General features: G+C 54.9%; 1 protein-coding gene across 3 annotated transcripts; it reads right to left on the reverse strand.

The window, feature by feature from the left end:
• Positions 1-1762: 1762 nt before the first annotated feature.
• On the reverse strand, positions 1763-7436 carry ACR (acrosin). Of its 3 annotated transcripts, none has more exons than XM_006157555.3 (5): positions 7323-7434; positions 6366-6566; positions 5897-6180; positions 2806-2951; positions 1763-2318 (listed from the first exon to the last, which is right to left on the reverse strand). In XM_006157555.3, the coding sequence occupies exons 1-5, from the start codon at positions 7397-7399 to the stop codon at positions 1827-1829; spliced, it is 1200 nt and encodes a 399-aa protein (XP_006157617.1). In that variant the 5' UTR covers positions 7400-7434; the 3' UTR covers positions 1763-1826. The 3 variants fall into 3 exon arrangements, with proteins under 3 accessions (XP_006157617.1, XP_006157618.1, XP_006157619.1); XM_006157556.2 differs by having other exon boundaries at positions 7327-7424; XM_006157557.2 differs by having other exon boundaries at positions 2221-2310; positions 7323-7436.
• Between the last annotated feature and the right edge of the window lie 7711 nt (positions 7437-15147).

Consider the following 15147-nt stretch of genomic DNA (forward strand, 5'->3'; position numbering starts at 1 on the left):
TATGTTAGGATCATGGGTGGGAAAACGGTGGGCTCCAAAGCGCACCCTGCGGGTGAGCCTGAGATCATTCACCAGCAGCTCATCGCCAGCAGGCTCTTACTGATGGTCCACATCTACGAGCAGTCATACTGTGTCAAGCCTTGTTTTCATGGTCACACAACCCTCCCACCCAAGGGCACAGAGCTGATGAGAGGGAACCCAGACTGACCAATGGATTCCTAAGACGAGGACTCGTGGTTGCTCACCTCTGTGGCCCAGTGGCGGCGCACAGCGCCCTCGGCTCTCTCACCCAGGACTCCTCCCTGCTACAGCGCCCTCTGCTGTTCCCTCTGTGACCAAGTGCAGGTCATCTTTCGCCTGACTCACACTTACATAGTTCGGTGAAGCCACTGTTCAGCCAAAAGCCAAGATTTCTTCTAGAATCCACCATCTTTTTTTCTGAGAGAGATTTTTGCTATAGGGTGCATGCACTCACTGGAGACAGAAGGTGAGAAATCACCCCCCGGGGAGGGGGGAGGTGGCCACGCTGTGATTTCTTTTCCTTCATTCTTTTCCCAGGATCTTGGGCACATATGCACATGTGCCTGACATGAATTTCAAGCCACCAGATCTGGGACTCAAACTGCTGTTGGCCATGTGGAAATTCAGCAACTACACCACCTCTGGCCCTGACCCACCATCTTTAATCCCATGAGGAGTTAATCCACCAACAAAGTTTTTACTCCCTGGACAGAGTGAGCAGGGGCAATTGACCTAACCCCATCAGGATTTCTTTCCCAAAAATTTGCAAATTGTTGTGAATAGTTTCAGTTGAGGACTGGCAGGCCTTGGGTAGGTTAGGGCAGTCTGCTGCGCACTCAGATCAGGGTCATGCCTGGCCTGGGCACCTCGCCTCCTGCTCACTCTGGCCCTTCCTGCTGGCTCATATCATCACTTAAATGACTTAAATCAGTTCCTGCTCCTCCCGTGGAAAATCTTTAAACTAAAAGCACCCAGTGGTTGGGAAGCGCTCAGTTACTCAGGGGTACCCAAATGCACCTCTCGTGTCTATCCTGGAAGTCTCTAGCAGATCAGACACATTGAATTTGCTCAAATCCATGAATTAAAGAGATGTCATTTGGACCAACAGTGTGCTTGGACAGTGTTGTTAATCTGCCACCAACAAGCCAGACGAACCTTGCACTCAGTGGTAGACATGTGTCGCTCTGGCCCTTGTGTCTCAGTGAACCTGCCTTCAGCAGAGAGGCCTCACTGAGGGCCTGTTTCCAACCTGCCAGTCAGCTTCCTGTGCAGTTGGTTCACCTCGGGCAGCTGCTCCAGGCCCCACTCCTGCAGAGGTCTTTAACAATCATACTCACTTTACACACCCTGGTGTGGAGTGCTGACCCTCAGCAGATTGCAGCAGGGAGCTGCCCTGCTCCACAGGAAGCCATGCCCAGGGGTCGGTCAGGCTCCCCCACTGGTCAGTGGTCTGTGCGGGTGAGGGATAGGGAGACGCTCTTAGTTTTAACACCTGTTTCACTCAGTGCTAAATAAAGACCATACCTAGCCTGCAGTCCAGGTCAACTTATTCTAGCATTCAAATCAAGATTTCAAGATGGGGGTCGCACTAATATTCCTGCAGTTAATCTCAGAGAGGGAAGAGGGGAGGGGGATGTGATGGGGTTAAGCTGGGGAGGGCAGATAGGAAGAAATCAAAACACATCTCATGTACTTAAATGTATCTATCTATCCACGTGTGTGTGTGTTTATTTATTGTGTGTGTGTGTTTATTTATTTAATCTCGTTCCCTCAGGAGTGAAGTCTCGCTGGGCTTACTGAGAACCTCAGGAGGAGGGGGTCAGTTCTGGGAGCTCCGTTGTCTCCATATTGTAGTTACTCTTTGATTCAGAGTAGGCCTCCCATTTCAAGATCTCTATGATCTGCTGTAGAAGCTCAACAAAAGGAAGATCTTGGGGAAACGTAATGTGGGAGTAGGGAAAAGGTAGGGGTGAATGTTGAGGTGGGGAAGGGTTCTGGGAAGCAGGGGGTGGGGGAGGGTGCTGGAAATACCAAGAAGGGCGGCCAGAGAGAGGGCGAGCAGGGACAGGGGGAGGGCGAGCTGGCTGGGAGGTAGGAGGGGAAGGGGTGGCTGGCTGGAGCATTTGCAGGGCATTAGAACCAATGTTGGAAGCAATCCATTTCAGGTAGGGCCAGGTAGCTGTGTAGATTCCAGGGTGCCTAGCACGGGCACAGCCGGCCCCCCAGCTTGTGACTCCCACGACCACATAGGCGCTTTCCTCGTTTTCTCTGCACATGAGAGGCCCACCGCTGTCCCCCTGCCCAGAAGGACACAGAAGTCACTCTGCCCGAGCCACCGTCTCCCTGCCCAGCGCCTGCTGCAGCCCACTTCCTGCTGCCATGAGCGTGGCGGTGGCGGCAGGGTGTGAGGTGGCGCCTACAGCTTCACAGGGGTGTGAGGAGGGTGTGGTGGGCACGAGTGCCCGAGTGAGCTGATGAGCAAACACGTGTGCATGCATGTGGCTGTGCCTCTGGGTACGTGTTCTGGGACAGGGAGACAGACACTCCCTCCAGGGGGAGGTCTGCGGCAAGGCTGGGGTAAAGCCAGTGTGCTGGCTGCTTCTTGGAGTAGCCGCTGCTGTCACCTCCCAGCCCATAGTGCAGATGCTAGGAGGTGGGACTGGGGAAGGTCACTGGAGTAGGGCCCTGGGCAGAGGGGTGGAGGTCAGGGATCCACAGCAGTAAGCTCGGGGGTCTGGGCAGTCCTGGGAGGTTCCAGGACCCAGGCCCCGGAAGGAAGTTTACCTGGCAGGTGTCGATCATGCCCTGCGGGTACCCGGCACACACGTTGGTTGAGTGGATGTGTCCATTGTACCACTGGGTAGAGTTACACAGGTCTAGGTTGATGATGTTGACATTGGCCTCCTGCAGTGTCGGTGACGGCCTGGTGGCTGCAGTCAGGTGATTCAGTGGTCAGTGATCATGGAGACATGGGAGAAAGCCCTGCCCCCTCCCTCCACTGGACCCGCCTTCTGTGCTGCTCTAAGGTAGCCCTTAGTTTCACGCAGTCTGCGCTCCGGCCTCTCCTTGCACACACCTGCAGGGGAGGAGGAGCACACGGAAAGGGCAGGGACGAGACGGGGTGGAGGAGCAGGAGGGGAGTCCGGGAGGGGAAGATGGAGGCACACGGAGAGGTGGGCAGAGGGTGAATGGCTGGAGGTGCCTGTTAATGGGAGCTGGTGGGGGTTGGAGGTGAGCCGTGGGGTCAGAAGCTGGGGTGCAACCCACCAGGTTGTAGGAGGGGTGTGGAGGGGGCATATCTGGGCCCAGAACTACTCCCTCTAGACCTGTCTGAGATCTGTCTTCCGTCCTACAGCCAACAGTGAGTCGCCTCCCTGTGCCCTCCCGTGCCAGGACTCCTGGCTCAGCTGTCCTCTCAGGTGCATCTGAGAGGTCAGGGGAGCGAAGAGCTGTGGCAGAGCCCCACTTGGGCAGACCTGTGGGGGCCCATGGTGAGACAAGCCCCAGACACTGCCATGGCCTCTGGGTTAGGGAGGTCCCGCCTGTGCTGGGTCTCACACAGCCAGCATTGCATCTGGCTTAGACCCCAAGACCCAGTGAAGCTGCCCACTCTTCATCAGGGGGTCACAGACCAGCCACAGCTTCTCAGGTGACTCTGGACATCTGCAGTGTAGACTGGAGCCAGCGGGTGCACAGCGTGCAGGCCAAGACAGGAAGACAGGAGCTTGAGCAGTGCGGGCTCCAGGGCTGCTGTGCTTGCCCTTTTCAACCCATTATCCCCACCACTCTTTTTTTTTTTAAAGAGGTTTTTGTTATAGGGCGTGTGCACTCACCAGACAGACAGAGAGAGACAGAGAGACAGAAAGTGAGAAATCACCCCCCAGGGGGGATGGCCAAGCTGCAATCCCTTCTCCTCCATTCTCCTCTCGGGATCTTGGGCACGCACGCACACGCGCCCAGCGTAAGTTTTAAGCCACCGGGTCCAGGACGAGAACTGTGGTCGACTACGTGGGTAGCCGTTACACTAACTGCTGGTCCCATCCCCACCACTCTTACCATCACACTGCGGTGAGTTTGTGCTGACTGCCTGTGTAGCACGGTGACAGTGGGATGACAAGGACAACCACCCTGGGTTGGCCACTAAGATGCCTGTCCAATCTATGGCAGAGCCCATAGTCTGGAAAGCCACAGCTTCATCTGAAGCCAAGTGTCCTGTAACTGAAAAGGGTTTTCTCAACCCCAGCACCTTGGCTTTAAGTAACAAATGCTAAAGGCCTTCGGGAACTCAGAGCTCAAAGGAGCAGTATTCTAGGGTGGCTCTTCCAGCCCCAAAGCAGATGCTTTCAAGAGGAGAACAGGGAAGGTCTGAAAGAATCAAGTAGCATGGAGTCTGGGGCTTTCCATAAGACCTGAGCTTGGGATAGGAGATGTGTTGGCATAAAAAAGAGAAATATCCCATTAATTGTAGGGGAGTCCACTGGACCCTCTCCCAAGACCTTTTATGACCTCCAAGCTGGAGCTGGAGCCTACGGTCCTCCTAAGCAGTAGGGGAGCTAAGGTGGGGTAGGGGAGACCCTGAGATCAGCCCCCCAGGGAGCTGTGGTAGGAGGGTGGACAGAGTCCAGTCGTCGGGGTGCACGAGAAGATGCACATCTCTGTTCTAGAGGCTGCAGCAGAGCCACAGGCACCACAGCGGGGATACACAGGGGAACCCAGGCCAGGAAGGAGCAGCTGGGGTGGGCTCCCTACCTCAAGGAACGAGTAGGTGACAAACCTGTCAGAATGTTAGATTAGGGAAGGGCTAAGTGTTAAACCTCAATAGGCAGAATTGCTTAGAGAGACAGAGAGAGATGGATTTGATGCTGCAATCCTCTAGCCTCCATAGGTTTTTGCCGCAGTGCAGGCTTAGAATTAGAGAGGCTGAGTTTTTCATTATCAGGGAAAAGGGGAGACAGAGCTCAGGACACAGCTCTAGTATGAAAGAGCGGCTCATGGGAAGCTAGCAGCATAGTCCCCACTTTTCCTTGTCCTGCTGGCAGCTTGCTGCTGCCACCAAGTGGGTGACCAGCTGCTTCTGGCGTGAGCAGCGTCTCCAGGCTTTCAGTATGTGGGGAAGGGGCGTCTGGGACTCAGAGCATAGCCATGGCATCAGCAGCAGTAGCTGCCCCAGGACTCCGGGGGCCTCTGAGCCTGGCCTCCTGGAGGAGAGCCCCCCCACACTCAGTACCGCTCTGGCGTCCAGTGTGCTAGGCAGTGTTGTGGGAGCCAGGAAAGGTGTAGACAGCTTGGCTGGGACAGAGGTCCAGAGAGACAGCTACACCCCCTCTCAAATGGCAAAGGACTCACCGGATACCTCCAAGGGGCCTGAAATGCCAGAATATCTATGACCTACAGAAAACGGCCTTCCAGTCTACAGAGAAGATGTCAGGTCACTCAGATGGGTAGGGTGGAGTTTGGTCTATGTCTGGCCAAGATTGTGGAGGAAGGTAGGAGTGAGACAGAAAGGCTAGGCCTTGGCTCTCAGACGCTGGGAAACGTTTGCCCTGGAAACACGTACAGAGGAGGGACTATGGCCCAGAGCACAGGAGGCACTGAGCACACTCCGAAACCACATCTAGGGTTCTTCTCCAAACAGCCTTCCAAGGATTGTTCCCAACTCCAGAGCCCAGTACAGAGTCTTGGCCCTGTTCTTACAAGGTTGCTGGTCAGCCTTCCCTTAGGGAGTCAGTGGCATGACCCGGCCGCTCACTCTCCATGTCTCCCATGAGGACTCTACTCTTAGCACCCTGAGGAGGACTGGCTGCTGCGCCTGGGCATCAGTATATGACCACCAAAGGAATGGCCAGCAGGGCCCTGAGATCCCTCTCATACTCACCATTCTCCGTGGTGTAACCCCATCCAGCCACCCAGCAGTTCAGAGGACGTTTGGGTGGGCCTTCCTTAAAGTGGGGCAGGCAGCATGGCCCAATGAACGGCCCACAGGGCACAGGAGGGGTGACCTTCAGTAGAGCTATGTCGTTTTCGTCGGTCAGAGGGTTGTACTGGTCATGAATGACGATTTTCTCAATAAATCTCTCTTGCAGAGGCTCCTGCACTGGCTTATCAGACCCATAGGCAATGTCCTTTGCTCCAAAAACCAGTCTCCAGTCATATGGATTTCTGTGGGCACAAAGGTGAGCCAGGTCATTCTCACCGGCTGCCGGACAGAAACCCTCAGATGGCGACCCTCCTAGCCTGCCCTAGTCCTGTGGCCCCTGGTTCCAGAGCCCCAGGCCGACTCTGCGCAGAGCCCACTAGAGGGCGCCCCTTTCCGGGAAGACCTCCCCAGCGCGGTCCCTACGTACTTCCGCTTGTCGAAGCAGTGAGCAGCGGTCAGCACCCAGCGGGAATTCAGCAAGCTGCCTCCGCACGCGTGGTACTTGCGGCGTTTGTGGGTGAATACCTGCAGGCTGACCATCCAGGGCCAGGCTCCATGCTTTGCTTCTTGCCCTCCAACGACGCGCATGCCGCCCTGGAACTGCCTGAACCGCAGCCCGCAGGGGCCGCTGAGGAGAGACCAGAGCACATTCAGGCTGAAAATGGATACAGCCCCACCAAGGGGCAGCGACATCCCTGGGCACAGTGGGCGGCCGGGGCGGGGTCTGGGCCGGAGGGGAGAGTGATGGCCTAGGTCTTCAGAGCCAATCTTAGGTGGGAGACTCAGGGAGGAGTCAGATGACCAAGGGGGCCTTGGGGCTGCAGGGTCCAGTCGGAGGCCACAGAGAGCGCTGGTAGCCACAGGCAGGCCCAGGGGGGGCGCTGTTAGCCACAGGCAGGCAAAGTGGCCACAGGATGGGCACAGAGCAGCCTAGGCCTGAGGGGGAAGTGCTGGGTACTGGGTCCCAGTTAAAGGCCATGATGGTCAGGGCTGTTGGTGTTGTGAGGTGTCCTGGGGGAGGGAGATGCTCGAAGTGACTTGAAGGCATCCCAGCCCTCAGGGACAGCCACAGGTGGTTGTGTGAGCGCATGATGTCTGAAAGGCAGGGGGCCAGGCGCTGGAGGAGTAGGGACCACAGATCCAACTACTTGGGACCTGAGGGGCCAATCTCAGGAGGAGACTCAGACAACAGGGGCTTGGGAGCTCTGGGCTGACAATTCTGGGAGCCAGGAAGGCCCATGTGGGGAATGTGGGACCAGGAGGTGTGAGGCCCTGCAGTGGCTAAGGCGACCTTGACCTCCTTCTCCCTAGCACAGGATGGATGCTATCTGGGTGGGACTTGTTCTTCAGAAGACCCTCCCCTCCGGAGCACCCTGACACTTACTCACACGTAGTGTTTTCTCTGGCAACCGCAGACACTGCCAAAGCCAGGAGAACGACAGTTGGCAGCATCTTCGCCATCCTCCTGCCTGCCTGGCCTGGGAGCCCAGTGACCTCACAGAGCTCCAGGGCCTCCTGGCCAATCAGCACAGTGAGCTCCCACCCCCACCCCCAGGCCACACCAGGCAGGAGCCCCTGGGAGTAACTGGTTCCTGCTGCAGTGCCCTCCAAATTCCTGCACAGTCCCCAGCTCCAGGGCCCTGAGAGACTCACGCCAGGGTTCTCAGTTACTCTTTCAAGGTCAGATGACACCTGGGGTGCTGCCTCTGTGCAGATGCAGGGTCTGCCCCTCTCGTGAGCTGTAACCACAGCTGAGAAGCCCTTCTGTGATGGGGCAATGTGGTCATGGTTAAGCTGAATCAGCCAGTGAAGAGACCCTTCGTGCCCAGCCGGGCGAGCCACCGTCTCCTTCCCCACATGTACCCTCTAAGCACTTTTCAAAGAGTATTTTTAATTTCCTCAGTTTACAAAGTCCCCCTTCCTATCCATTGCTGAGTATCATGAGGTCTGATATTTCCGACCCGAGTGTCTTCAGGTCTTCTGGCCAGGACCACAGCGCACCAAGGTGCTACCCCTTCTACTCCACAAAGCAGATTTTTTTCTACTGGGTCATTCTAGCATCTCAGCTGTGGAGTCTGACAGGTGCTCATCACAATCCCTGAATACCTCATTGTTTCACTTCTGTAGGAGTGTCAGGCGGACACCCCTGTGCCTGCACAAGGAGCAGTCTCGCCTCCTCTCTCTAAGTGCATGGTCTCAACCAGTCTGAGGGTCAAGAGGTCCCATCTCAGCCAGATGAGCGTCCCAGGACCTTGTCCCTTCTGAGCATCAGGATACCTCATCTCCTCCCGAATACTGAGTTTTCAGATGATTGGATGACCTCGAGTTCTCTACCCGCGTATCTCCGCTACTTTCTCACCACACAGAGCTTTCAGGTCATGCCTCCCTCAACGTCCTTAGTCTCACATATCATATTTATTTATTTATTTTTATTTGACCAGAGAGGGACAGAGTGAGAGAGAGAGAAGGAAAGTGAGAAAGCAAGTCACCAGGTCCAAGACTCAAACCATGGTCAGCCATGTGGGAGTCCAGTACCCTTAACTACCATGTCACCTGCCAGCCCCAGGTCTCCCATATCTTACCCAAGTACCAGAGAGCTATCACCTTTTCTCCCTGAATGTGAGGAAGTCTCTTATCTTCCATCTCAAGGACAGAGACCTCACCCCTTGCATCTCTGCACAGCTTAAGAAGCCTGTCTACTACTTGAATATCACACCTTTTGTACCTGAGAATCTAGGGGTTTCCCAAACTCCCACCTGGATGCTAAGTGACTGCACCTTGCCTACACGTGTGTTCTGAAGTCCTGACTGACATACCAGAGTGTCGGAGTTATCGCTCATGCTCACCTGTCTGGAGTCCCTATCTTCTACTTGGTTATAGTTCCATCTCCCTACCTGAGGGTCGTGAGCATTCATCTCCTCTACCAGGTATTATCGGGTCTCTTCTACACTGAGTGCCCCAGTTCTTAGCTTTCTGAATGAAGGTTTTCCTTCCCCTTTCTGGTTGTCATCAGGTCTCATCTCCCCTCCCAGAGGGTCATAAAGTTTCATATCTCCTATTTGGATGCAAGGAGGGCTTGTATGCCCTGCCTGAGGGTCATGACACTTCAGTGCCTCCACCTGAGTATCAGGAGAGCTTGTCTTCTATCTGGGGTCAGGTCTCATCTCTGGCTGTGTGCTGAGGTACCATCTCTTCTTCTAAGAGGTTGGAGGTCTCATCTCCTCTACTAGAGTTACAAACATATCCCATCTCTCTACCTCATCTCTCCTATCTAGATGTCACAAAGTCTATCTTCCCTGCCTGAGGCTCGGGGATTCCTGTCGTAGTCTCGGGTATTCCTGTCTCTTTTGCCTAATCACCAGGACATCTCATTTCTTCCAGAGATCTCATCTCATGAATCTGTTCATCAACAGCTGTCATTTCCTCTACACCAGTGACTGCCCCAATATCCACTCTTCCTGCAGATCAGACGGTCTCCAGTAACGGGGCCAGGACATCTCATCTTTCTTAACCAGGGAGTAACAAGGGCCTTACTTCCCAGAGAGGCAAGACTATTGAACTCCCTTCACTGAGTGCTGACATGGACTGCTTCTCCTAGATGATCGTAAACAGATCTTAATAATCCAATTATCTGAGTGCCGTGAGGTTGTCCTTTCTGCTACCTGCAGGTCAAGAGGTCTCCTCTCCTTGGGAACCAGCAGTTAGCGTAATGGCTATGTCGCTGGACTCCCACGTAGTCGACCGCGGTTCGTGTCCCGGACCCGATGGCTTAAAACTCACGCTGGGCGCGTGTGCGTGCGTGCCCAAGATCCCGAGAGGAGAATGGAGGAGAAGGGATTGCGGCGTGACCATCCCCCCTGGGGGGTGATTTCTCGCTTTCTGTCTCTATGTCTCTCTCTGTCTGTCTGGTGAGCGCACGCGCCCTACAGTGAAAATCTCTCCCCCCCCCAAAAAAAAAAAAAAAAAAAAAAAAAGAGGTCTCCTCTCCTTTACGCAAGCATAAGGAGGCTTTGTCTCTCCTGTGTCAACTTCAGGGCTTCTGGGTATCTGGGCCTGGAGAGCTCTTACCTCCTACGTCTGGTGTCACAGGACACATGTCTTCTGAGTGTGCAGAGAACTGTTCCCCCAATTAAGTGTATAAGGTCTCCCTTTTCTGACCTTTTGTCAGGCGGGTTCACCTCCTTGATCTGGAGGTTGGAAGATCTTATTCACGAACCTGTGTTAACAGGTTTCAATCCAGCTATTAAGGGTTTGGAGATCTCACTGATTTTGCCTGATAAGTAACTAAAAAGAACAATGGAATCTAGTTCAAGAACTGATGTTAAAGTTTCAACTTTTAAATAAAACTGCCCAGGTGTTTTTAAAGGGTCTTGATGGGCATAAAATGGCTATGGTATTTGGATTCATGGGACCTGTTTAAAGGAATGATGTCATATTTCATTTTAAGTGTTAATATGTACAATTCTTCTGGAAATCATAACCTTAGGAGCTATTTAAATATTGGTGAGAATGTTAGATATAAATTTTTTAAAGAATTATTATTATTTTTTATTTAATTTAATTTATTTATTTTATTTTGACCATAGAAGGATAGAGCAAGTGAGAGAGAGAGAGAGAGAGAAAGTGAGAAAGGAAGTCGCCAGGTCCAGGACTCAAACCACTGTCGGCTATGTGGGACTCCAGCGCCCTTAACCACCATGCCACCTGCCAGCCCCATAGAACGTTAGCTATAAATTGTAAAATGAAAGACAGTACCTGATTTAAAAAAAAAAAATAGGAGTTATAGAATAACAGAGTCTCGGACCTCACATCTGGATTCTAGAGGACAGTTACTGTTAGACTCTGCAGTGCTGACCCACTTCTGATTCTAAGGGCCGCCAGTCCTCAGACGACTACTGGTCACAGTGATGAGGACAAGGTCCAGAGACCGACCAGTTCAGCTCTGTCATCACATCTAAAGGGAACAGCAAGCGTCTTCATGAAGAGCAACCTTGTCTGCCTCCCATGGTGTTCAAGGGCGAGGGAGGAAGGAGTGAAGGCACAGGACACTTAGGGTCTGGGTCCCAGTGGCTACCAGGAGCTCGGCTCAGGGTGAGGCAGGGCACCCAGCAGAGGGGCCAGAATGAGGGCTTCCGTTCCCCTCTCAGACCCCCTTCCTGTTCTCTGCTCTTCTTTCCTCACCCCACACATCCCCGAGCTGGCCCCAGCCTTTTTTAGCTCCTTTTCACTCCCAACACCCCCTGCCCTCTCCACCCCTGCTCACACCCAGTCCCACCCCCATTCACCTGAGCAAGCCAACTCCCACCCACTTTTTCTCACTCTGATCTGCAGCCCCTTTTTTCCAAGACAGCCCTCCACAGAGCAGAATCCTGGTCCACGCAGCCTGTGTCCAGGCTCTGCCCAGAGCTGCCCACAGGACCTTGGAGTGCAGGTGGTAAGGGAGAGCTGGGGCTGCAGCTCCAGAGAGAGCTAGCAAGTGGCTCACGGTGAGAGAGTAAAGCAGTCTGGGGGAGGCCCCATCCTGAGCACTTGGGCTCCCCAACAGTTGGCTCTTCTCGGCAGGCTTCTCGGGCAGACCTGCAGAGCCCTGCCCCTATACTGAGGCTTCTCCCCAAGCCCATGGGCACTGTGTTGGTCATGGCATGCCCAGGGAAAGCACCCTTGCTCTCAGGAACTGCTTCTTCCTCTGTGCTGAGACGCTGCGCTTCTGCCAGGCTGGTCCTCAAGATCCCCTGCAGGATGCTACGGAACTCAGCCCCAAGGAGTGTCGGACTTCACCTCTGCCCTACACTCTGACCCTCCCAGGCCCCATTCCTTGGCCCCTGCACCACAACCAGTTTCTAACCTGAAACAGAGAGGGAAAAAGAAAATGTTGAAAAATTGAAATTGTGGGCCTTCCCAGAGAGACAGAGCCTCTCAACGCCCTGTTGCCAAGCCATAGCCATTCCAAGCCTCAAGGGGACTCTCCCTGGTCTCTCAGTCTCTGCAGGGCCATCCTATTCCTGAGCCTTCCACAGCTCTAGGACAGCCTGCTTCTGCCTTCAAGGCTTCGGCCCACTCTAAAGCCCTCTGCACCTCTACTTCCTGGCTGGCTCCTCCCCCGGTCCCACCTGACTCAGGGATAATGTGTCTTCTCGGCACCAGCATGGCTCTGCACCCGCTGCCCTCCGGGCCCTCTCGACCTCAGTCCTATGGTCTCCAAGCACGTTCCCTCTCCATCTCCTTTCTCAGCTCAGGGGAACATGTCTACCCAGTCACCTTTCTGTTCGCCCTTCAAGGTGGCTCATCACCTCCCCCACTTGCTGCAGTGCATCTCCTCCTCTGGCTGGCCACCCCACCAGGTGTACAGGAGCCCCCAGCTCTCTGGAAGCTGCTCCTGGCAAGGCTGCCTGTGCACTCTGGAAGTACGTCTGTGCCTGCAGTGCCTGGCCAGAGCAGCAGCAAAAGACACGTCTCACACCCTGGAGTCCAGCTGGGGAGATGCCCCTTGGTGGGGAACACCCACTTGCTCTAATTTGAGATGGTGCCTGGGCTGTGCGGATGCAGGACCCCACATCTAACTCAAGCTTGGGAGGACCAGTCAGGAGAGGCTTTCTGTAAGAGGAGACCAAGCCCTAGCTCAGCCTCTGAGGGTATACGGCCTTCATGAGGTAAAGGAGAAACAACCTCACAGACGGAGGCAGGCCTGAGAGAAGACAGTGCCATGAGGAGCTGCCAGGACTCCGAAGCTACAAGGGCACGGAGGCAGCCTGGATGAGGGGGAGACAAGGGAGCAGGCAGGGTGAGGCCACAGGCACATGCGGGTCCCAACGGGCTTCTCTGTTCACAGAGATAGTCTGGAGACAGAAACCACTGAATATGCTCAGGAGGAATGGTCAGCAGCCACAGGGTAGGACAGGGGGGCGAGGAATGAGAGAGCTCCAGAAAGGAGCAGAAGTCATAAAGTGACACTCGAGTAGAAGTCTAAACTACGACAGGGCCCTGGAGGAGGCCTGGACTTCCAAGAAGGAGCTGCTGCTCAGTGAGCTTAGAAAAAAGAAAGGGGTTGGGACCAGCAGTTGGCATAATGGCTATGTCGCTGAACTCCCATGTAGTTGACCGCAATTTGAGTCCCAGATCCAGTGACTTAAACTCACGCCGGGCGCATGTGCAAGCGTGCTCAAGATACCGAGAGGAGAATGGAGGAGAAATGATTGCAGCGTGACCATCCCCCCGGGGGGTGATTTCTCGCTTTCTCTCTGTCTTTCTGGCAAGTGTACATGCCCTATAGTGAAAAAAAAAAAATTTTTTTTTAAAAAGAGAAAGAAAAAAGAGAGTGGCTCCCAGCTTGGACTCCCAGGACCGAGTTCCTACGGACTGGGATAAAAGCCGGGCTCGTGGGCACAGTGCCTTGGCTCAAGGACAGGGTTGAGAGCCCACACACGGTAACGGCTCTCAGAGGTCTATGTGGCCCAGAGGGTCAGAGGGGCCCCTGCTTCCACCATTATCTCAAGCAGACAACTGAGATATAAGTCATTTCTTATAAATTTATTACATAATATTATAATAATTATTATCAATAATAATAATATAAGAAACATAGATCTCTGTGGGGTGTATCACAACGTCAGGGTCAGGAGGCCTCAGGGCTGGAGCGGGGGTGAAATCCCCCGGTGGAACTCCATACAAAAGGAAGGGTGAAGCGGAACTGACCCTGTAAAGTTAAAAACCCAAATTGAACGGAACCAAAAACCCACAGGTGAGTGTGAGACGAGTGTGTACGTGCAGTCTGTCACAGCGACTGCCACTGTGTCTGTGAAGGGCTAGTGGGCGTGACGCAGCCCAGGGAGTGGAGCCGGAGGCCGGGGAGGAGCGGGTGGGCACAGACCGGCGTGCCAGACCCCTGGGCTGTGAAAACTGTTGTTTTCTGTCTTTTTTTTTTTAATTTTTATTAAAAAAAGCTAGAAATATAAACAGAAACTTGTGAGTGACGTGAATGGAGCTTAGTCCAGACTCCAAACCCTAGGTTTAAAAACGTCCCAGGGCCCCCCGCCCCACAGGTCATTGCTGAGTGTGAGGAGTCACAGTAAGGGGGGCTGGGGCACCCTCAGGGGTCTTTGACTCCCCAGGGCCTGTGGTGGCCTGACTCTAGGGGTCCCCATGCTTCCCTCAGAAGTCCAAGGGGAGTACACTGCCTGCAGGGTCCCTTGGAGCCTCCCCACGTCCACAGGGTTCCTCAGGGAACCAGCTCAGGCTGGTGAGGCTCTGGAAGGACTGGCTGGGCAAAGAGCAGGACCCAGGTGCAGGATGGCCTCTGACTTTCTTTGGAAGAGGAGACAGGGCGCCCTCACAGGCACACACCCAGGCACGCACCCTGTGCACGCTCCCACAGCCCCCATGTTAGTGCAGAGGGGCCCCTCGGAGCCACGCAACGTCAGGCACACACAGGGCTCCCACGCACTCAGTTGCACCCAGAGTTCACCCACGCACACGTGCGTGCACACACACAGGGCAAGAACAGGAGACTTTGGGGTCCAAGGCAGGGAGACTTCTTTGCTGTAGTTGCCCAAAGAGCATTGGAGGAGGCTGGACTCCTCCTTGGGGAGAGACCCTGTGAGGAAGATGGCTAGGAGCGAAGTGTCAGGGACCTGCCCCCACCCCCAGGGCGATGGTTTTCCCAGCCACCCAAGCCTGCTGGCCCCCTGCAGGACCGGCTGCCCGCCGCCCACCCCCTCCCTAGCAGCACCTGAAGGGTCTGTGGGGCGCACTGTAGCTCAGCGAGGGGAGGGGGCCGAGCGGGGGCCCCAGGGCGGCCACGAGGACCTGGCCAACCCCAGACCAGCTGGAGTCCTCTGCCTCGCGTGGGGTGGCAGTGGCAGTGAGGGCCAGAGACGGAAGACTGGGCAGCTGCAGCGGACAGGGAAGGGGGGTACTGTTACGGACAGAGATATTTGTTCCTTTTCTCGTTCCAAATATAGAGTGGATTAAAATATGCAAAACAGGGGGGCTCCTTGGCCCCATCGAGAACCCCAATGTCTCCCCCCTCCCCCCCGAGTCACCAAGGTGTGTCCTGACCTCGCATGCTGGACTACGTCCCCCCTCGAGAATGGGCCTCAGGAGCTGTGCAGATGGCGGCCAGGCCAGAACAGCCCAGCCCAGCCCCTCCCGCCCCACCTCCTGGTCCGCGCGCTTCCTGACTGTGCTGGGGGGGCTCGGCGGGCGGGGGGGGG

This window comes from Tupaia chinensis, unplaced genomic scaffold (genome assembly GCF_000334495.1).
Source record: "Tupaia chinensis unplaced genomic scaffold, TupChi_1.0 Scaffold000548_1, whole genome shotgun sequence".
In the NCBI taxonomy this organism is placed as follows: Eukaryota; Metazoa; Chordata; class Mammalia; order Scandentia; family Tupaiidae; genus Tupaia; species Tupaia belangeri.

Coding starts and splice junctions, on each gene's coding strand:
- ACR (XM_006157555.3), bottom strand. CDS start 7,399: ATGGCGAAGATGCTGCCAACTGTCGTTCTCCTGGCTTTGGCAGTGTCT. Junction 6,567..7,322: donor AGAGAAAACACTACGTGTGA/GTAAGTGTCAGG, acceptor GTCTCTCCTCAG/CGGCCCCTGCGGGCTGCGGT. Junction 2,319..2,805: donor GCATGATCGACACCTGCCAG/GTAAACTTCCTT, acceptor CCTTCTGGGCAG/GGGGACAGCGGTGGGCCTCT.